This window comes from Sebastes fasciatus, chromosome 16, assembly GCF_043250625.1.
Source record: "Sebastes fasciatus isolate fSebFas1 chromosome 16, fSebFas1.pri, whole genome shotgun sequence".
Taxonomy (NCBI): domain Eukaryota; kingdom Metazoa; phylum Chordata; class Actinopteri; order Perciformes; family Sebastidae; genus Sebastes; species Sebastes fasciatus.
In genome coordinates this window covers 29,111,158-29,131,837 of record NC_133810.1, presented here as the reverse complement: position 1 = coordinate 29,131,837, position 20,680 = coordinate 29,111,158, and the positions used below count along the sequence as shown (strand labels likewise).

Below are 20,680 nucleotides of genomic sequence, written 5' to 3'. Positions count from 1 at the left end.
GACAGCCTGGTTACTTTTCATTCACAGGTCCTTTACATACAAAAAATGTAAGCATAGAAAATATCATAATACTATTGTTCTTTTATTTAAGTAACATTTTGAATGCAGGACTTTTACTTGTAATGGAATATTTTGACACAGAACTTTACTCAAGTAAAAGTAATGGGTACTTCTTCCAACACTGAAGGACTGAAGGAGGACTGTTTCTCTTTTTGCTGGCTTTTTGCTGGCTTTTACATCACTCATGGGGTATAAAATAAAACACGCCCAAATAAAGGATTTAATACAAAATCTGATTTATTTTAAGGTAAAAAAAAGAACATGAAATCAATTAGAATATAAGCTGAAACATGACAGATCTCACAGCTGGACCTCCGTTTTCATAGGGCATTAACATATTTACAATGTCTAGTCACATTTGCTCTTTAATCAGTCAAGAGTTCAGATATTCCCCTTCATACCTCGCCAGAGTTTACCCCTTTAAGCTCAGCCCACTGTCTTTATAAGACAGGGCTTTTGTTGGCACTGTTTTATAAAGGTTGCATGTTTATGGCAGAAAACAAAGCAGGCACATTTTTTTCACAGTAAGATATATATTTTCCATGTCAAACTTTTAATCTTTAGGTGCTTGGTTTGCTAATTTGTCCAGGCTTTGTCCGTCAAAACGAATCAAGTGCAATCCTTTGCTGTCGGTGAGGTCCTGAGCTCCTTTAGCAGCGTAGAAGTCTCGAGAGGGAGTATTCCAGTCCAACACAGACAACTGCAGCCGCACACACTGCTTCTTCTTCCCCACCTGAGGAAACCAAACAGCCATGCACTGTTAACCTCTTCTTCACACAGGACAGACGATCTTACATTAAGATCAACAATACTTTCAAACTTAGAGTTGCAATCGAGTTTTAAAAGCTGACCTTTTCATCTTAAGGGCTATTACACCACTGCTATATTAAAAAACAATTACCTCAGCCACTTTGCTCAGTAAACCCTTGCCAATGCCACTTCCTGTAAAAGAAATCAATTAAAGGCAACAGTAATTATTATGATTCACGCAAGTACACAAAACACATTTTACACAATACTTTCTTTCCAGGATTCGTTGACACCAATTCAACACATATTTTACCTCTGAATTCTGCCATCACATACAGGTCCTCCATATATGCTGACCGGCCCTTCCATGAGTATGTGTAGAAGTAAAGGGCGTATCCGACAATTGTGAATCCTACACGGACAAAAAGAACCATGATGAGCAACATCCGTTTGAGTAGTCATTGTGATTTGTTGGATAATAAATGGAAATATCTAAACAGCAATGGCACAGACCTTTTATTATGTGCATAAGATGCCGACAGGAAACTACAATAGAAAAGGCCTTGATCAACACTTTACCTTCTTTAGATTTATGCGCCTCAGGCACTTCTGCAACGAGGCATTCAAAGAAGGGATTCTGGCAGAAACCGTCCTGCTCCAGCTCTAAAGATAAACCAGACAGATAATCCACCCAAATAGCAACATTTCATCTTTACATTAGAAATAATATTACAGTTCATCAGCACCCACGTGACAAGACACATCAATACTTGAAACATTTAAAGATGCATTAATTTTTTACGACTCTGCTCTTATTGATAATAACAGCTAAGATCAAATCACATGGTAAAATTACTACGAAATAGTCCATTAGGCAAGAAAAAAATAGAAATGATTAACCTTAGCTGTGGATCACAATTCAAAATGTTACATCTAAATCTGCAAGTTTTATCCAGACTAAGTTGTTTACTCATAAACATGTTGAAGGCATTTCCTACTTCATAAAACTTTGGCACTTGAAAATATTTATAAAAAGAAATTACACCTAATAAGAGCTACTTGTATTGAAAGTAAAATTGAAATTGAATGAGAAAGACATGAGCAGATATAACTGCCCACACATACAACCACATTTTAAAAAAATGTCTCCTGAACTCACCTCCACTCCTTCTTATCAAAGAGGCTGTAATGTCATCACAGTTACTGATTAAGTGCATCCACATGTATTATAGAACTATGTCTGGTTGCAAAGTCTTACACTACTTATTACCTATATAATAATTAATCGTAGACTGCACTTTGTAGCCTCGGCTGTTCAGACACTCACATATAAGGATGACTTCTGTTGACGGTCATGGTGGCATCTCAAGTTACTATATAGACCCTTTTCACAGCAGACATTGATATGTTACTGTAATGCCTATTTCTCTCCTCAGATGATCTCAGAAACATCTTGTAGTGTACTGTTTAGCTGTAAAATGAGAATGTTTTTGACCCGGCAGCCATGTGGAGATCTGTTGAGGAAATACCAAGCACCGGAGCACGGCCAATAGGAACGCTCTCTCAATGAAATGACCTGTGATTGGTCAAAGTCTCCCGTCACGGGCTAGATTTTTTAAAGTCTGAAAACAGAGCCATGAGGAGGAGCAGAAGTCTCTCAGAACACTTGAATTACAAAATGCTGAAAGGTTATTATGGAATTTTTGCCCAATGGTGCCAAAAATATTCTGCCTACTCAAGCCTTCATACATTTGTTTCCAAATTAATTTATTAATCTATGAATATATGAACTAAATTACAAAGTATGTCATTATTTGACATTTTAATGGGCAATAAAAAGAAGAATTATGAAAAGAATTTACAAATTAAATATTAATATATAATTTATGAATTCATTAATATATTTTTAAATGATGTATATATTGACTGTTTTATGGTGTTTTTAGAAATCCCTTTTTAATTTGAACTATTTATTGATGGATTAATATTTCATTTGTAAATTATTTTTATAATTTGTCTTTTTATTGCCATTTAAATTGTCAAATAATTAATTACTTTGTAATCCAGTCTATTTATTCATAGATTAATTTGTAAATAAATATGTTAATGCTTCTTTTTATTGTACAATTTATTATTCATTAAGTGCAGAATTACCTTCATGAGTTATCTTCACTTGGTCGGGTGCTTTTTCATAAATTGCCAACTCCTGAAAAGGGGGAAGTTTTAAAACGTTATATGTGAATGAAGGCCTCTGTATCGTGTCATTTAAGGACATGTAACAATTAATATGCACCTTGCATGGTGTATTACATAACAAAACACCATTTAAGAGAGAAGTTATGAAGACTCACCAACATCATTCTGGAGATTTCTTTGCAGTCTTCTTTTGTTGCAGCTCGTATTTTAAAATTCATGTTTGTTTAATTTACCACAGTCCACACTTATTAATCCTGTCTGTGTTCTTCCTCAGAGAGATGTCCAATGATTGACTACAAATACACATGACCCATAGCACTGATAACAACTAACACACAGGAAGTATCTGGTGCAATTTGTCTTCAAAATAAAAGTCAAAACGTGCAAGTTTATTTACTTCTGGAACTCTGACAGGAAGTAGTAGTGAAATGTAACTAATTACATTTACTCAAGTACTTGTACAGCTTTTAAGTACTTGGGCTTTACTTAAGTATTTCCATTTTATGCTTATTATACCTTTTTACTCCACTACATTGATCTGACAGCCTGGTTACTTTTCATTCACAGGTCCTTTACATACAAAAATGTTAGTATAGAAAATATAATATTTGTGTTATTTTATTTAGGTAAAATCTTGAATGCAGGACTTTTGCTTGTAATGGAATATTTTGACACAGAACTTTACTCAAGTAAAAGTAATGGCTACTTCTTCCAACACTGAAGGACTGAGGAAGTCAGTAATAGTGTTTCTCTTTTTGCTGGCTTTTACATCACTCATGGGGTATAAAATAAAACACGCCCAAATAAAGGATTTAATACAAAATCTGATTTATTTTAAGGTAAAAAAAAGAACATGAAATCAATTAGAATATAAGCTGAAACATGACAGATCTCACAGCTGGACCTCAGTTTTCATAGGGCATTAACATATTTACAATGTCTTGTCACATTTGCTCTTTAATCAGTCAAGAGTTCAGATATTCCCCTTCATACCTCGCCAGAGTTTACCCCTTTAAGTTCAGCCCAAACAAACCACTGTGTGTTCAGCTGCAACAACATGGTAAAAAAATCTCCACTGTTTGAACAAGTCTCAGTGTGGCGACTGGGTGCTCGCTCCAGGAGACTCGGACCGGTCTAGCTTCATCGCAGCTTCTAGTGGGTTTGAGGAAATTGAGGTTGGTATCACAGAGGTCTTAGTCTCCAAAGAGGAAGAGGCAGATGAGGGCAGAGATACAACTATGTACTTCTGCATAGGTCGTGGACCCGTCAGTCCAGTGCCACTGCCAGACTCCAGTTTTACCAAAGGCTGCAAGGTCGAAGTGCCGCTGGGAACCGTGCTGGTGACCGATGAGCCGGACTGGGAAGAGCTGAGGGTGATCACCTAGAGGGAAGACAAAAAGATGAAGATTTGTGGATTTTACAGAGAAGGGTTTCAGGAAATGCCCTTAAATTCAAGACCGGTTCATTTTCACACCAATCACATTATTAATTAATAAATAATATAAATGTTTCATGTCTGTATTCAATCTTTTTTATTAGTGCTTCTGTTTTCATAATGTAACACATTAGATAAATGTTGTTATAAAATGTCACTGATTATGATTACATTGTTATTGGAGCTGCTTTATTGAGATGGCAATAAAAACTATATTATATATATATATATATATATATATATATATATATATATATATATATATTAGGGATGTGCATTCCAAGCAAAAATACTATTCGAAAATCCCTGGGTAGTATTCGGTTATTATTCAAATAATACCCTGTGGAGATTTCCTGTAGTGATGCGCTGCAGAGCAACGTTGTGATGAGTGTAAAACTGAATTAAAATCAATAGAAAAGAACCTGCTGAGTTGAGGCGTTTCCTGCACTGGTTGACATGACGATGTACTTTGTTGCCGGGGGAGATGGCTGCGATGGGGTCCCTGGTCGAGGGGACATCAGGGTGAGGGAGCTAGGAACCTTGATGATGCTGGGAGTGCGTGGCCCTGCCGACCCACTAAACCCACTTTGTGAGACAGTGAGGGTGGGACGAGGCTGCAAGAGAAGGATTCATCATTCATAATTGAACAGCTGTGTGCTTCTGTGCTTGTTTACTTACATGTCATTCTGCAATGCTCCACATTAACTCTGATATATGTAATAATATATAATATATAATACATCAATGTTTTATGACATCTTTTTTTTTTTGTTCAAAAACTTCCTTCCAGCTTTCTCACATTTATTTATACTTCACTAAACATACTATATTTACATAATGCATTACATAAAGTATTAAACGTACCTGTGTGATTGTTAATGTGGTTCTGTTGACTTGTTGAGCTTGCAGTGCTGCTTGAGTCCTGGCCTTCATTACATGGGAGCAAAGCATGGGTCCGAGGTAACCATAGTCTGTCCGATACTGCTCCACGTTGTCAGGCTGTGGTCGGATCTTGGCAATAACACTTGCACAGTGTTTCTTTGAAAACAAAACACATTTTGTATCCATGAAACGTAAGTACCGGTCTGATGACAAATATATCAATCTGTGTGAAGTTCTCTACTTTTCGGTGCATAATAATCACAAACGTATTACCAGTAAGAGGCTTTGAACGTGGTCAGCTCCTATCTTATCAATATTTGAGACCACCGGTCCTTCCATCACTGTTTTGATGCGAACACCCTCTATAGTAAGCCGAGGAAGGATCAACGTCTTAATCACCTGCATGGGGAAAAAAAAATAAATAAGGAGGTTGGTGCCGATTGAAAAGAGTAAAAATGATGAAGACTTGAGGAAACAGAATCACACTCACATCAGGTCCTAGTTCAGCAAGTCCGGCGATGCAGCCGTAACGTGTCGTCCACTGGGTTTTGTCATCCAACCAACTCTGAGGAAACATGTCAGTCTAGTTTAGTATGTGAAGTGTTTTAAACAGTGGTGTAAATTCAAGGAGGGTAACGTTTATCTATAACGAGAGATAACCCAAAACAATGCATCTGTGGCTAGAAAAATATTCATAATAATCAATAACATCCTTGAGTGAGGAGGATATATCTGGTACCTGACTGTGTTAACAAAACTTGTCTTTATATCAAACTTTTTGGGAACAAAATATAAAACACAAAAACCCACCTTAGTAAAAGTCTTGGTTATACGAGACTGGATGTTGTTGGTCGTAGTACTGAAGGTTTTACAACTTTGGGCCATGAGGCGAGCAGCAAAGTCTCGTAAAGCCCAGTGGTTGTCCACATCTGGTCGCAAACACAGCTGCTTGCTCACAATACATGTCACCACAGCTGGGATGAGCTCATGCAGCTGCAAGTACAGATAGAAAATGATATCATTAGAATAAAAGTATACGTTGAGATTATACCGTTCAAAACAAAAATAATACAACACTTTGTTTGTTTTCTGCACTCACGTATTTCTCCAAATACAGGGTGGGGTTGTCCATTAGAGCTTTGACCATCCGCATTAGATAAATCAGTAGAGCCAAGTTGTTTTGCACCACGTTCACACGAACCTTTGAGGAGAGCATAAAGTCAGTACTTTCAGCAGAGGTATGTTTGGGTATTTGATATGAGGTGAGAAGCGGGAAAAGATGCTCACTCCTTCAGAAATAAATGTGCTGAATCTTGGAAGCATCTGATACAGTCCAGGATCCGTAGCAATACTCTGTAAAGCTTCCTAAATGAGACAAAAGTGACATGACAAACAAGGTTAAAACTACTATTTCATCATTTTGGCAGAATTCCGTAATTGCACATACATTTCTTTACTTTATAGCCGATAAATGAAACTCACACTGTAATTTCTTGTCAAAACGAATCAAGAAAAGAATACTACGTTGTTACTCAGCATGTATAAAATAAACCATATATACTGAAAGACAGACAAGCAGGACTTACAGCTCTCTTAGCTTCACAGGAGCCAACACACGCTTCTGTGATTTCCTTGTAGTAGAGCTGCTGTTCCACAGACAACTCATGAGTACTGCGAGGCTTCAACCTTATTAGACCCTTATCCTTTCCTGAAAGAGACACATATAAACATGGAATGAAGGAGACAAACATAATCATAAAGGATTAGGGAGGGGAGAAGGAAGCGAGGTAGAGGGACAGGAGAAGATAACTGAACAAAGTTGAATTTGAATACAACAAACGATACTGACCTTTGCCATCAGCACCCATCCCCTGACTCTTGCCTGGAATCGTACCTTCCTCCTCCTGACCAGGTTTGACGACTTTGAGGGGCTCTGTCGATTCAACCTTTTGTTGCTCTTTTGGTGCTGAAATGCAATAAATAAAAACAATTTTTAAGTTTTTCCTCCAGATATTTGTTTGTCTTTTAAGAGAAGAAAATGCAAACAGGGCTCACCTGGTGGTGGATTTTCTGGAATAGAAGGCTGCACCCCTTCAATGCTTAACCAATGGGCTGTGGGTTAACAAACAAGCATGATGTATGAGCTTACAGTCAAAACAAGACAATATCCTGGAGTATAATGACATGTAATACTGATTATCTGGGTACCTTTGAGAGACACATCTAGTGGAACTCTGGGGAGCGGTGTGTTAATAATGTCACTGAGGTCGACTTCCTTTTCCTCATAGAAATGAAGCTCTCTTCCACCACCACTTGCAAAGCGAAAAGGGATAAACTCTTGCGCCTGGAACCCATACAGGGGCTGTAACGAGAGGAATTTACTTAGAACGCAGAAGTTCAAAAGAAATCAGAGCAAAAGACGCACGTCCTGCTTTCCTTCGAACACCATCCATCAAGAGGTTTAATTAAGCAATAAAAGTTATGCAAGTTCTCCCTTACCTCCACGTTTTTTAGTTTGAGAGCATTATCTATGTCGCTGGTGGTTAATTTGCGTCTCTTCCCATGATGCATGAATTTGAGAGCATCCTATGTAAAAGGGAGAAAAGAGAGAGATCAAACAGAATTCAATTATAAAGCTCATATATCAGATATGACAAAGACAATTAAGCATGTGGTTTCGAAGCAATTTACGGACCCACAAACAACATATCTGCTAAGACCATCCGTGATTTACCTGTGCAATTTCTTTTATTCTGTAGCTGACTTCTTCACTTAGGGCTGCGCAGCTTTCCTCCTGCAACTGCCCCACTCCCACAGACTCTGCCATGGCCTTCATGGACTCTGTGGGCAGGACGACGGAACACTGCTTCTGCCGACGTTCCTCTGCCATGGCTGACAAAGTACACAGCGGTCTGTGAATATCAACCCTCACATGTACACACAAAAAATTCAAACAGAAGTGTTCCACTTATTCAGGAGACACTAGTTTTGCAGCCTTTTAAATGGCTCACTGTCTTATTGCAGCTCTAGCTCCCTAAAGAGGCCAATCCCATCACTCAGGAAGTTACATGTTTCCATTGCTGAGATGTTGGACAATGTGCATACAACAACTGTGTGTTTCAATGCAGCTTCATGGGATGATGTCAAAAAGAAAGTCAATGTTGAAAACAAAAGCCTTATGACATCTTTCCAGCTAGTGTTTGCAAAAAGAGCTTGTGGGAAACTCAATACACAAAGTGCAAGAGGCTCTATTGAAACCAAAATTACACTTTCATTAAACAAATGTTATTTATGCCATAAGCCAAACAACACTTTAACATAGTAACACGAATGCAACAGGACAACAACCGCAAACATACACAGAAACTAGTCATTTCTACAGCAGATGCCTCAACCACATATCCACATAAAGGGCATTACGTTACTTACAATCTCTGTTATTAGTGCCAGAAATCCTGATTACATTCACTTTGATTCAATGATGCATCTTGTTTACAATGCAACATGGAAAACTCCATAAGGGATGAATACTTTTTAAAGCTTTTATACTTCATGTGTGTAAACAAACACACTGAGATATTTCTTGTCCTAATTGTTTGTTATCACTATTATGTAGTCATATTATTTCTTTATATTAATCTTGTCTCTAGGTGGAGGCTTCAGATAAGCCCAGTGGGTTTTTATTATATATATATATATATATATATATATATATATATATATATATATATGTTTTTATTATATATATATATTATTCATTTATTTTTTTTGTTATGTTGTATAGTCTTAAATTGTGCAAAACAAATAAACAAAAAAAACACCACTCTGACGGAATAACAACCAACTAGCTACACACAACGCTCAAACAACATCTAAAGTATACTCCAGTGCAACAACTTCATATCAACATATACAACGAAAATGAATTTCTTTATATTAATCTTGTCTCTAGGTGGAGGCTTCAGATAAGCCCAGTGGGTTTATTGCCTCTTCCTTTTTAATATTTTTTTTCCCTTTTCAATTTGTTTTTGCACAATTTAAGGCATAACAAAAAAATAAATGAATAATATATATATAATAAAAACCCACTGGGCTTATCTGAAGCCTCCACCTAGAGACAAGATTAATATAAAGAAATAATATGACTACATAATAGTGATAAACAATTAAGACAAGATATATATAACAATAACAATACAGTATATTATTCTTTTTTTTTTTATGTTGTATAGTCTTAAATTGTGCAAAACAAATAAACAAAATATATTATTTCTTTATATTAATCTTGTCTCTAGGTGGACACTTCAGTGTTTTTTTTTGTCTCTTCCTGCACTGTATATTATTCATTTATTTTTTTTATGTTGTGTAGTCTTAAATTGTGCAAAACAAATAAACAAAATATATTATTTCTTTATATTAATCTTGTCTCTAGGTGGACGCTTCAGTGTTTTTTTTTGTCTCTTCCTGCACTGTATATTATTCATTTATTTTTTTTATGTTGTATAGTCTTAAATTGTGCAAAACAAATAAACAAAATATATTATTTCTTTATATTAATCTTGTCTCTAGGTGGACGCTTCAGTGTTTTTTTTTGTCTCTTCCTGCACTGTATATTATTCATTTTTTTTTTTTTATGTTGTAGTCTTAAATTGTGCAAAACAAATAAACAAAATATATTATTTCTTTATATTAATCTTGTCTCTAGGTGGACGCTTCAGTGTTTTTTTTTTGTCTCTTCCTGCACTGTATATTATTCATTTATTTTTTTTATGTTGTATAGTCTTAAATTGTGCAAAACAAATAAACAAAATATATTATTTCTTTATATTAATCTTGTCTCTAGGTGGACGCTTCAGTGTTTTTTTTTGTCTCTTCCTGCACTGTATATTATTCATTTATTTGTTTGTTATGTTGTGTAGTCTTAAATTGTGAAAAACAAGTAAACAAATAAACAAAATATATTATTTCTTTATATTAATCTTGTCTCTAGGTGGACGCTTCAGTGTTTTTTTTTGTCTCTTCCTGCACTGTATATTATTCATTTATTTTTTTAATGTTGCATAGTCTTAAATTGTGCAAAACAAATAAACAAAATATATTATTTCTTTATATTAATCTTGTCTCTAGGTGGACGCTTCAGTGTTTTTTTTTTTGTCTCTTCCTGCACTGTATATTATTCATTTATTTTTTTTATGTTGTATAGTCTTAAATTGTGCAAAACAAATAAACAAAATATATTATTTCTTTATATTAATCTTGTCTCTAGGTGGACGCTTCAGTGTTTTTTTTTGTCTCTTCCTGCACTGTATATTATTAATTTTTTTTTGTTATGTTGTATAGTCTTAAATTGTGCAAAACAAATAAACTAAATATATTATTTCTTTATATTAATCTTGTCTCTAGGTGGACGCTTCAGTGTTTTTTTTTGTCTCTTCCTGCACTGTATATTATTAATTTTTTTTTTGTTATGTTGTATAGTCTTAAATTGTGCAAAGCAAATAAACAAAATATATTATTTCTTTATATTAATCTTGTCTCTAGGTGGACGCTTCAGTGTTTTTTTTTGTCTCTTCCTGCACTGTATATTATTCATTTATTTTTTTTATGTTGTATAGTCTTAAATTGTGCAAAACAAATAAACAAAATATATTATTTCTTTATATTAATCTTGTCTCTAGGTGGACGCTTCAGTGTTTTTTTTTTTGTCTCTTCCTGCACTGTATATTATTCATTTATTTTTTTTATGTTGTATAGTCTTAAATTGTGCAAAACAAATAAACAAAATATATTATTTCTTTATATTAATCTTGTCTCTAGGTGGACGCTTCAGTGTTTTTTTTTGTCTCTTCCTGCACTGTATATTATTAATTTTTTTTTTGTTATGTTGTATAGTCTTAAATTGTGCAAAACAAATAAACTAAATATATTATTTCTTTATATTAATCTTGTCTCTAGGTGGACGCTTCAGTGTTTTTTTTTGTCTCTTCCTGCACTGTATATTATTAATTTTTTTTTTGTTATGTTGTAGTCTTAAATTGTGCAAAGCAAATAAACAAAATATATTATTTCTTTATATTAATCTTGTCTCTAGGTGGACGCTTCAGTGTTTTTTTTTGTCTCTTCCTGCACTGTATATTATTCATTTATTTTTTTTATGTTGTATAGTCTTAAATTGTGCAAAACAAATAAACAAAATATATTATTTCTTTATATTAATCTTGTCTCTAGGTGGACGCTTCAGTGTTTTTTTTTTTGTCTCTTCCTGCACTGTATATTATTCATTTATTTTTTTTATGTTGTATAGTCTTAAATTGTGCAAAACAAATAAACAAAATATATTATTTCTTTATATTAATCTTGTCTCTAGGTGGACGCTTCAGTGTTTTTTTTTGTCTCTTCCTGCACTGTATATTATTCATTTATTTTTTTTATGTTGTATAGTCTTAAATTGTGCAAAACAAATAAACAAAATATATTATTTCTTTATATTAATCTTGTCTCTAGGTGGACGCTTCAGTGTTTTTTTTTGTCTCTTCCTGCACTGTATATTATTCATTTATTTTTTTTATGTTGTATAGTCTTAAATTGTGCAAAACAAATAAACAAAATATATTATTTCTTTATATTAATCTTGTCTCTAGGTGGACGCTTCAGTGTTTTTTTTTGTCTCTTCCTGCACTGTATATTATTCATTTATTTGTTTGTTATGTTGTGTAGTCTTAAATTGTGAAAAACAAGTAAACAAATAAACAAAATATATTATTTCTTTATATTAATCTTGTCTCTAGGTGGACGCTTCAGTGTTTTTTTTTGTCTCTTCCTGCACTGTATATTATTAATTTATTTTTGTTATGTTGTATAGTCTTAAATTGTGCAAAACAAATAAACAAAATATATTATTTCTTTATATTAATCTTGTCTAGGTGGACGCTTCAGTGTTTTTTTTGTCTCTTCCTGCACTGTATATTATTAATTTATTTTTTTTATGTTGTATAGTCTTAAATTGTGCAAAACAAATAAACAAAATATATTATTTCTTTATATTAATCTTGTCTCTAGGTGGACGCTTCAGTGTTTTTTTTTGTCTCTTCCTGCACTGTATATTATTCATTTATTTGTTTGTTATGTTGTGTAGTCTTAAATTGTGAAAAACAAGTAAACAAATAAACAAAATATATTATTTCTTTATATTAATCTTGTCTCTAGGTGGACGCTTCAGTGTTTTTTTTTTGTCTCTTCCTGCACTGTATATTATTCATTTATTTTTTTAATGTTGTATAGTCTTAAATTGTGCAAAACAAATAAACAAAACAAAAAAATTTGTGTAAACAAACACACTGAGCTGAGTGATTAAATGATGCATCTTGTTGACAATGCAACATGGAAAAACCCATAAGGGATTAATACTATTTAAAGGTTTTACACTTCATGTGTGTAAACAAACACAGAGCTGCACTTAAAGCGGGTTAACCACTCTGACTGAATAACAACCAACTAGCTACACACAAACCACATCTAAAGTATACTAATACCAGTGCAATAACTTCATATCAACATGCACAGAGTTAGTTTAAAGCCTCTTAACTCCTGCAGAGTTGTTTAATATGAACTGTGTGTTAGCTTCATGCTAGCCGCTTAGCTCCGTTGACATGTTACCTGAAGTTGTTTTCTTCCTTTTCTGTTTAATCAGGAACTTAGACGATTAAAAACAGGTCAATGTTGACATTTGCAACAGTAGTTATCCCGCAAAGCTAGTTCTTCTGTGTGAATATCCATCTTTCAGTGTAAATAACTTAATAACTTAATTCACGTTTTGCAGCTGAACCTCTTTTTTAGCGCTTATGCTCCTTCGCCATTTTGAATCACGTTTCCGGTTGTGATCTCGCGAGAGTTCAGTTGAGGGCTCACATAACCGTTTATTGATCAGCAACTTATCACAATTACAAGTTAAAGAACGTGTATTTTAAAATAACGAACGCCACAGTTAAATATTTTGACATAATAGGTGAATTAATAGACAGTTTCCCGAACAGAAAATACCCCTTTTACACCATTAATATATAATATAAACCCAGGGGGCCGGAACCAATGTTGTCCTCGAGTTTCCCTGGGTGACTTTATCTTGTAGCACCGGAGACAAATGTCATAAGCGTGGAGAAGGGCATTTGCAAGAAGTAATCATGTATAGATTAATATTCCGGACTGTGTTCACGGCTCGTAACTCTTCAGTTAGTGTATACGAGTCGTGTGTGTTACCAGCTAAATGTCACAAGGCTGCACTTCCGGTGTTCAGGTGAGTTTTTAGCTGTTAGTGAACATTATGTGAGTGTTTAGTTAACATCTGCTACTTATATGGGTTGTTTAGTGATGTATGTTTTTAGTTAAGACAACCTTTTGTACATTGCCAGTGACAACACACTACATGAAACTGTTTTATCTCCATAAAAGCTGTATAAAGGACACTAATGTTAGCTGTTAGCTTATTTGACCTGCAGTAATGGGGAGGAGCCTCACTGGCAGGTCGTTTCCATGGTAACGACCTGCAGTAATGGGGAGGAGCCTCACTGGCAGGTCGTTTCCATGGTAACGTCTATATGAGGTCACAACTGCAAAACTATGAAGCTGGAGAAAGATGGTCCCATCCAGCACCTTGCACTCAGGAGACCTTCACATCTCTCTGACAGACAGGGATTTATTCATTTAAAGGTCCCATATCGTGCTCATTTTCAGGTTCATATTGGTATTTTATGTTTCTACTAGAACATGTTTACATGCTGTAATGTTAAAGGGACTGTTTGTAAGAATCAGAAATGCTTGTTAACAGCGACACCTGTGGCTGTTAAGTCAACGAAAGTCAGCGTCGGGCTTGTGCTCGCTCTAAACAGGCGTGAACGAGCATCGCTCAACACGGTGAGGAGACACACGTCAATGTTAGCTGACCAAACGAAGGTCTCTCCATGAATCACTGCTGATCCTAGTGTTGGCGTTTCCTGCCTCAGCCTCCAGACTGCGGTCGGAGGGAACGGGAGACACCGGAGTTTTGGTCGGAGACGATAACGTTTCTCTCTGCGGAGCCCCGTCACTTCACAAGACACGGGAAACCTCTGTTGGTCTGGAGGAGCTGCAGCAGTTATTTCTGCACAAACGTCCCCTGTATATTCACTAGATATTCTCAGAGCTATGAAGTCTTCTGCAGTGTGGAGTGTGCGTGCATGCACTTTGCAGTTTTGGTGCTTCCGTATAGTTTGTGTTGGAGTCTGAGTCTGAACAACGTAGCCACACACGCGAGCGCACATGGGACACCGACCCGGGTGATTTATACGTGTAAGAAGTTACAAACAGTCCACTTTATTTTCCTCATACGGTCTGCCTGAATATACCTGTATGTACTCTCTGTCTGAAACGCTCCGTTTTAGTGCATTGCAACGGAATTGCAGTGAAATTGCGTTGCTAGGTAAAAGCTTGGGTCCATGTTTACTTCCTGTTTAACTGTATTTATAAAGCATATAAACCTGTTTTATAACATAAAAGACTTGAAAATCTCACTTTTTACAATATGGGACCTTTAAAAGCTACCGTGGTCTCTACTTCCCACCATGTACAGGTGTTTCATAAATCTCTGACCGCAGAGAGCCAGCAACACATAAGGTCACCAATTTCTTACGGCTGTCGTAAGAAAATGTGACCCCCCACTGTACCTTTTATTTTGCTTTTCTTTTAGAGTTTTGAGAATATATCTTTAAATTAAAAATATTAAACTACATTTATGTTTGTAAACAATTTAGTTTTGTGTGTTTTCTGTCACATATTTGCTTCATTTATTGTTCAGATACAGTGGGGTCACATTTTATGGAAACAACATCATACTTTTTTATGTTCGCTCAATATTTCACTGGGTGAAAACAGACGAAGTTAAGAAGAAGATTTTCTACTTTGGTTGGCGAAAAAGTATTCAAAACAAGATAAATGTATTCATCAATATGTGATGTGAGGTCTAAAGACCCAAACAATGACGTGTCTGTTGCTGCAATTGGTAATGAAGTGTTTTTCAGTGTTTTATTATCATCAAAAATATCATATTGCAAAAAGATCCCTGCTATATCATGATGATTTTAAGACGGTATTGCCCACCCCTAATAATAATTGTTTTAGTATTGAATTTGTTGTATGTTATCATTATTCAAACTCCTGTGATCCCTTCTGATTCAGACCCCTATGATGATTAACTCTTTCTTCTCTTAACATAGGTTTGGAGGTGGAGTCAAAGCCCTCGGCACAAGTTCGGTCCGGCTGTGTGAAAAGAAGGATGATGTTGCCCCCGTTAATCAAGATGAGAAAACAAATGCAGATAAAGAGGCTGAGCCAACAGAAACTCCAACTCTGGTCACACAGGAAGCTGAAGATGACGGCAAAGTCATCAAGATGACCGAACAGAGGGAGGAGGAGCCAGTGGTGTTAAAGACAGATGATGGAAGTACCGCGCAGCAGCAGGTGGATGTTAAAATTGAACAGGTGGTGGCAGTGCCAAAACAAGTGAAGACTGATGCAGCTAAGAGCGGGAAAGAGAGTCTCCTCGACCTTCTTGGAGCCATGAAGGTGGAAGTAACTAATAAGAGGAAGCTGAAAAACTTGAAAGTGAAGACAAGTTATGAGCCGACACCCAAGTCGAAGCCAGCAGATATGGAGAGCACCATCAGTATGTTTCAGAAGGCTACAGTGGAGGCTTCATCACAGAGGTGAGAGGGGGATTGAAGTCAATCATCAGGTTGCATTGCCTTGTTGAAAAGCAGCTTTCTTTCAGTTTTATGCTGTATCACAACATAAGCAAAGAAATGTTGACTTTTGGTCTCTCTTCATCTATTGTGTTTTTTTAGTGAGACACTGGATCCTGAACTGGTTGCAGCTGCGTCTGCTGCTGCCTCCACTCTGCCTGACCGCAGCCAGGCCGAGTCCGAGCTGCTCAAGCAGCTGAGGCAGCACGAGACCGTCACTGAGGCTCAGAAGAAAGGAGACACGAACAACCTCGGGTGTGTGTCTACTAGTATATGAATATTAATGGGATGAATATTTAAATGACATTGTAATATTGTTTTCTGCTTTTTCATTCTGTATAATCGATAATAAAAACTCACATGAAACCCACAATATTTTCTCAGAGTAATCCTCGCTGACATGAAGGTACGGAGGCTTCCCAACCGACAGAACACTCGGCCGTCGAATCAGATCCGGTTTGACGACGACGGGCGAGGATACACACATGAAAGAGGAATCACTACAGAGCTGGACGGCGTTCGGAGAAGGTAAATACTTTCGTCATGTTCGTACCCTGAGAGGTTTTGAGATGGATCGTGTGTTTAATGTGTGTTTTATTTTTTTAGGAAGAACTTGTTCTCAGGGAAAAGACTCAACATCTTCTCCTCCAGTCCTGATCAAGATGGAGCTGAGTCAGCAGTTGGTAATAAAGAATTTAGACTTCTATTATTTATTGACTTGTTTGCTTACGGCGGATGATTTATGGTGTTATTTGTGTAGATTATTTTAACTGTTGTACTGAAAATCAAGCTTCATTCATGCTTATTGTCATGCAGGCGGTCTCTCAATTTGAATCGCAAAATTGCCCACAATGCTGCTTTAATATTTTCAGCACGGCCAACTCTATGGGACATGGACTTTGCTAATCAGCTGTCTCTGTCGATCAACCAAACACCCCGCAACGGGCTTGAGGAAATGATCCAGTGGACCAAAGAGGGGAGACTGTGGCAGTACCCGATCAACAATGAAATTGGTGAGGAACGAATGCTGTATTCTAGCTAAATGTACAAAGAAGGACAAAATGACACACTGACAGAGTCTTCTTGCTCAATGTTAGGCCTGGAGGAGGAAGCCAGCGTCCCGTTCCATGAGCACATCTTCTTAGAGAAACACTTGGAGGAGGGTTTCCCCCGTCAGGGACCAGTGCGTCACTTCATGGAGCTTGTGGTGGCCGGTCTGTCCAAAAACCCCTACCAGACAGTCCAGCAGAAGCAGGAACACATTTCCTGGTTCAGAGACTACTTCCACCAGAAAGAGGAAGTCCTCAAGGAGGCGGATGTTTACCTCAACTGAGCTTAAGACAGTTGCATACGTTGTCAACATCTGTTGAATGTGGACACATAAAAGTAAGATCCATTGACTCAAGAGGGGCGACTATGATCATCTTTACCTGAACAGGTTGGATGTCTAAACTCTTCCAGGAGGCCTGTTAGAGCGGAGAGGCATCAAGTCTGTGTCCTGGTGTCAAACATTGAACAGCATCTACTGTTTCTAACACGTTGATCAGACTGTAGAACTACTTTTGAAATGTTGCTTGTATAAAGTATGCAAACATATAAAGCAGCAAAAGTACAGTCATGGCTTTTTGCTTATTTCATTTTGTACCAGTTACCCACAAATACTGTGCCACTGATCATTTCTTCCTTTATTTGCATAATCCAATGCTAATACAGATGTTTAACTGACTGTAATGTGTTAATAGTGTGGTGACACAAGTACATGAAAAGACATTAAGTGATGTACAAACATTGTTGTGTTGAATTATATCTGGTTAACTTGACTCAAATATTGATAAAAAAAGGAAGTTTTGTATCAAGGCACGTTTGGAGATTACGTTGCATTAAAAAACAGCAACAGTGGACTCTTTAGTTTTAATGGATTCATTGTTAAAGACCTTCACATCCAAAGAAAACAGGTTGTTGAAAATATTTTTGTATTCTTTTTGCGTCAAAGGTCACACCAACACCTGCGATCGTGACTAATGGCGTTTTCCCTGGCAGGTTGTAAAACAAGTACAACTTATGTGCAGCATCTGAACCTCAGATCAGGTTTACAGTAGGAGCGTGTAATAAGACCTTGAACCTTTTGCCCTTTGCAGGGGAAGTGCTTTTAAAATTGTTAACAATGTGCCACGCAGATTCCATCTGGTCTAAAAACACCCTCTGTAATCTATTGTCTGAGAAAGTGTGGAAAATGAGAGCTGGACACTTTAGAGTGCCTCATTTCCACATTTTGTTCACTTTTCCTCAGACACATGATTGGCATGATAAGATTTTGGCAACACTTCCCTACTTGTATGTGTTATGAAGTACAAAAAGTGTTTTGTGTGGAAAGACACCTGGCTCTGCTCAGACATGTCTTATATGCAAATAACCCACTAGATGGCACTACTGACAGCTGTGGTCATATAGTGTGAGGATTTCTAACAATTTTAAAACACGGCTTGGACCCTAGATCTTCTAGGGATGCACCGATACAATACTGGATCGGGTATCGGGACGATACTGACTCAAATAGGTGGATCGGATATCAGTGACAATGGAGCTGATCTATTCTATTCAATTCTATGTTTATATACTATATACATTATATACTGAAATTTTAATTCCTGTTTACCAGTTTCTTCCTGCATTAATCAGGTTCACACTAAATAAATCCTGTTAATTCTGAAGATTTTTTGCCAAGTTGCTGATGTACGATTTATTATTTACAATTCAGTAAATCTAAATCTATGTATTTATTGGACACATTTTATTTTACAAAGTTAGGAAAGCGATGTTTAAGACAAGCTTAATGTTGCCTTACACATAACAGAATGATCCGAGTCACTTCCACACAGTGAGGCATACAGATTATTAATTAAACACTGGTATCGGATCGGTACTCGATATCGGCCGATACCCAAAGCCTAGCTATTGGTATCGGTATCGGGGCTGAAAAAGTTGGATCGGTGCATCCCTAAAGATATTTCAACAACAAAAAGCTACATCTGCAATGCAGTAAAATGTGTATTAACTAGTATGATAAAACAGGATATGATTCTATGATTAAAGTGTTAAAACATTTTGTGAAGTAATGGCATTGATATCAAAAAAGTAACAAGCCAAAAACACCAACTGATGGCTGTTAATGGAAATAAGACCATTTGTGGGGAAACACCCAACTACTCGATACAAACATGTCACTCTTTTCTAGAAATATCTCACCTTTAAAGAGATTTTACTGTGAAAAACCACAAGGCACAAAGTGTGCTATTCTGAAAGAAACAGTTCTCTGTGGTGGTCAGGTGGGTTCTCTGTATCTGTCAAAGCACTAGAGGGAGTCTGGATGTTCCTCTGCCTCTATGGTGCGTTTAGGTGCCTTCAAAATGTGTCAGAATTACAAGAGAAGCAAATTACCCAAGAGTTGAATGAGATGTAGTAGCAGAAAAGCAGATGATTGATCATTTTTATTACATGGTTGTAAATCTGGTGTTAATAACAGGGTTCCTATACGCGGTATGGAATTTGATTTTAGTAATTTCCAGGTCTGGATAACTATGGAAAACAGAAAAGAGTATGGGAAAATATGTGTTTCCAGACTATTACCTATATTCTGTTTTTTAAAATATAAAATTATAAATTTCTAAAAATACATTGATACACACAGAGGGTTTTTCATAGCGTTTGGAGCAGACCGAGCAGCCAAGATGTTAACTGCTCTGTGAGCGAGCTTGATGTCGTCAAAAGCAAGGTAAGAATTATGGCGTGCGACGCAAAGTCAGTGGACTTTAGTTGTCTTTTCTAGTTTCATGGTGAATTGTAAATGAAAATCCCTTGTGTTACTGTATTGGTTGAAGATATACAGTTATTTAAATTTGCATGACAAAAACTGAATAACATTGCATTGTTTTAGCACTACAGCTTGAATAAGATGCTGTGCATTGAACTTGTCTGGGTTTGGTGTTAATTGATTTGAGCTACAGTACCTAGCTACAGTCTCCTGAGACTTTGGCCAATCACAGGTCATTTCAGAGAGAGAGAGCGTTCCTATTGGCTGTGCTCTGGCTGGTGGGTGGTGCTTGGTATTTCCTCAACTGATCTCAACATGGTTCCCAGGTCACAAACGTTCTAATTGTACAGCTAAACAGTACACTACAAGATGTTTATGAAAACATTTTATGTGAGAAATAGGCATTACAGTAACAGAATATTGATTCATATTTGATCAGCGCTGCCTAGTTTGACCGTTTGATCGGAGTTTGCGAGTGATTGACAGCTGCTCAGAGACAGCAAGGCTTAAGCTCGGCTCTGACTGGTTGTTTATATCCGGTCTGTGAAATCTTGCTGATGCCATTAGGAGCACTGGAGGACACATGTTTTTTTTTCAGGTTGTCTCATGCACTACGGTAAGGATATAGTGACCGTTTAAAAATATTTTTTTTATTCATATTTGCTCACTGCAGCTTTAACTTAGCCACTACAGACTTTAATTTTTGTCTAGATGGCTGTCATGCAGGACACCACGTTAGCATCTCACAGTAACTCATGGCAGTAACTCATCTGC

General features: G+C 36.5%; 3 protein-coding genes across 5 annotated transcripts; 1 reads left to right on the top strand and 2 right to left on the bottom strand.

Annotated features, from left to right (window-relative positions):
• Positions 1 to 284: 284 nt before the first annotated feature.
• taf6 (TAF6 RNA polymerase II, TATA box binding protein (TBP)-associated factor) lies at positions 285 to 13,196 on the bottom strand. 2 transcript variants are annotated; one of them, XR_012590185.1, is made up of 16 exons: positions 12,980 to 13,195; positions 8,058 to 8,215; positions 7,823 to 7,909; positions 7,532 to 7,685; positions 7,379 to 7,435; positions 7,173 to 7,289; positions 6,910 to 7,031; positions 6,611 to 6,688; positions 6,423 to 6,524; positions 6,134 to 6,316; positions 5,814 to 5,888; positions 5,597 to 5,722; positions 5,306 to 5,479; positions 4,864 to 5,055; positions 4,000 to 4,387; positions 285 to 461 (listed from the first exon to the last, which is right to left on the bottom strand). XR_012590185.1 is itself a non-coding variant. In XM_074609959.1 (15 exons), exons 2-15 carry the CDS (start codon positions 8,211 to 8,213, stop codon positions 4,097 to 4,099), a joined length of 1,914 nt encoding a protein of 637 aa, XP_074466060.1. In that variant the 5' UTR covers positions 8,214 to 8,215; positions 12,980 to 13,196; the 3' UTR covers positions 3,818 to 4,096. The 2 variants fall into 2 exon arrangements, 1 of the variants encoding a protein (XP_074466060.1); XM_074609959.1 differs by lacking the exon at positions 285 to 461 and having other exon boundaries at positions 3,818 to 4,387; positions 12,980 to 13,196.
• Positions 524 to 3,349, bottom strand: LOC141752228 (thialysine N-epsilon-acetyltransferase-like). Of its 2 annotated transcripts, XM_074609963.1 has the most exons (6): positions 3,162 to 3,349; positions 2,965 to 3,016; positions 1,390 to 1,473; positions 1,124 to 1,222; positions 962 to 1,002; positions 524 to 793 (listed from the first exon to the last, which is right to left on the bottom strand). In XM_074609963.1, the coding sequence occupies exons 1-6, from the start codon at positions 3,222 to 3,224 to the stop codon at positions 614 to 616; spliced, it is 519 nt and encodes a 172-aa protein (XP_074466064.1). In that variant the 5' UTR covers positions 3,225 to 3,349; the 3' UTR covers positions 524 to 613. The 2 variants fall into 2 exon arrangements, with proteins under 2 accessions (XP_074466064.1, XP_074466065.1); XM_074609964.1 differs by lacking the exons at positions 2,965 to 3,016; positions 3,162 to 3,349 and adding an exon at positions 1,970 to 2,123.
• Positions 13,197 to 13,417: 221 nt separating the features above from the next.
• Positions 13,418 to 17,994, top strand: mrps31 (mitochondrial ribosomal protein S31). The gene is made up of 7 exons (XM_074609960.1): positions 13,418 to 13,616; positions 15,571 to 16,059; positions 16,198 to 16,350; positions 16,480 to 16,623; positions 16,702 to 16,778; positions 16,968 to 17,108; positions 17,193 to 17,994. Exons 1-7 carry the CDS (start codon positions 13,504 to 13,506, stop codon positions 17,426 to 17,428), a joined length of 1,353 nt encoding a protein of 450 aa, XP_074466061.1. The 5' UTR covers positions 13,418 to 13,503; the 3' UTR covers positions 17,429 to 17,994.
• The last annotated feature ends 2,686 nt before the right edge of the window (positions 17,995 to 20,680 follow it).

Coding starts and splice junctions, on each gene's coding strand:
- LOC141752228 (XM_074609963.1), bottom strand. CDS start 3,224: ATGAATTTTAAAATACGAGCTGCAACAAAAGAAGACTGCAAAGAAATC. Junction 3,017..3,161: donor AAATCTCCAGAATGATGTTG/GTGAGTCTTCAT, acceptor CCCCCTTTTCAG/GAGTTGGCAATTTATGAAAA. Junction 794..961: donor TACTGAGCAAAGTGGCTGAG/GTAATTGTTTTT, acceptor TGGTTTCCTCAG/GTGGGGAAGAAGAAGCAGTG.
- taf6 (XM_074609959.1), bottom strand. CDS start 8,213: ATGGCAGAGGAACGTCGGCAGAAGCAGTGTTCCGTCGTCCTGCCCACA. Junction 7,290..7,378: donor TCCAGAAAATCCACCACCAG/GTGAGCCCTGTT, acceptor ATTGCATTTCAG/CACCAAAAGAGCAACAAAAG. Junction 4,388..4,863: donor GAAACGCCTCAACTCAGCAG/GTTCTTTTCTAT, acceptor TCTTCCCTCTAG/GTGATCACCCTCAGCTCTTC.
- mrps31 (XM_074609960.1), top strand. CDS start 13,504: ATGTATAGATTAATATTCCGGACTGTGTTCACGGCTCGTAACTCTTCA. Junction 13,617..15,570: donor GCTGCACTTCCGGTGTTCAG/GTGAGTTTTTAG, acceptor CTCTTAACATAG/GTTTGGAGGTGGAGTCAAAG. Junction 16,779..16,967: donor TGGAGCTGAGTCAGCAGTTG/GTAATAAAGAAT, acceptor TAATATTTTCAG/CACGGCCAACTCTATGGGAC.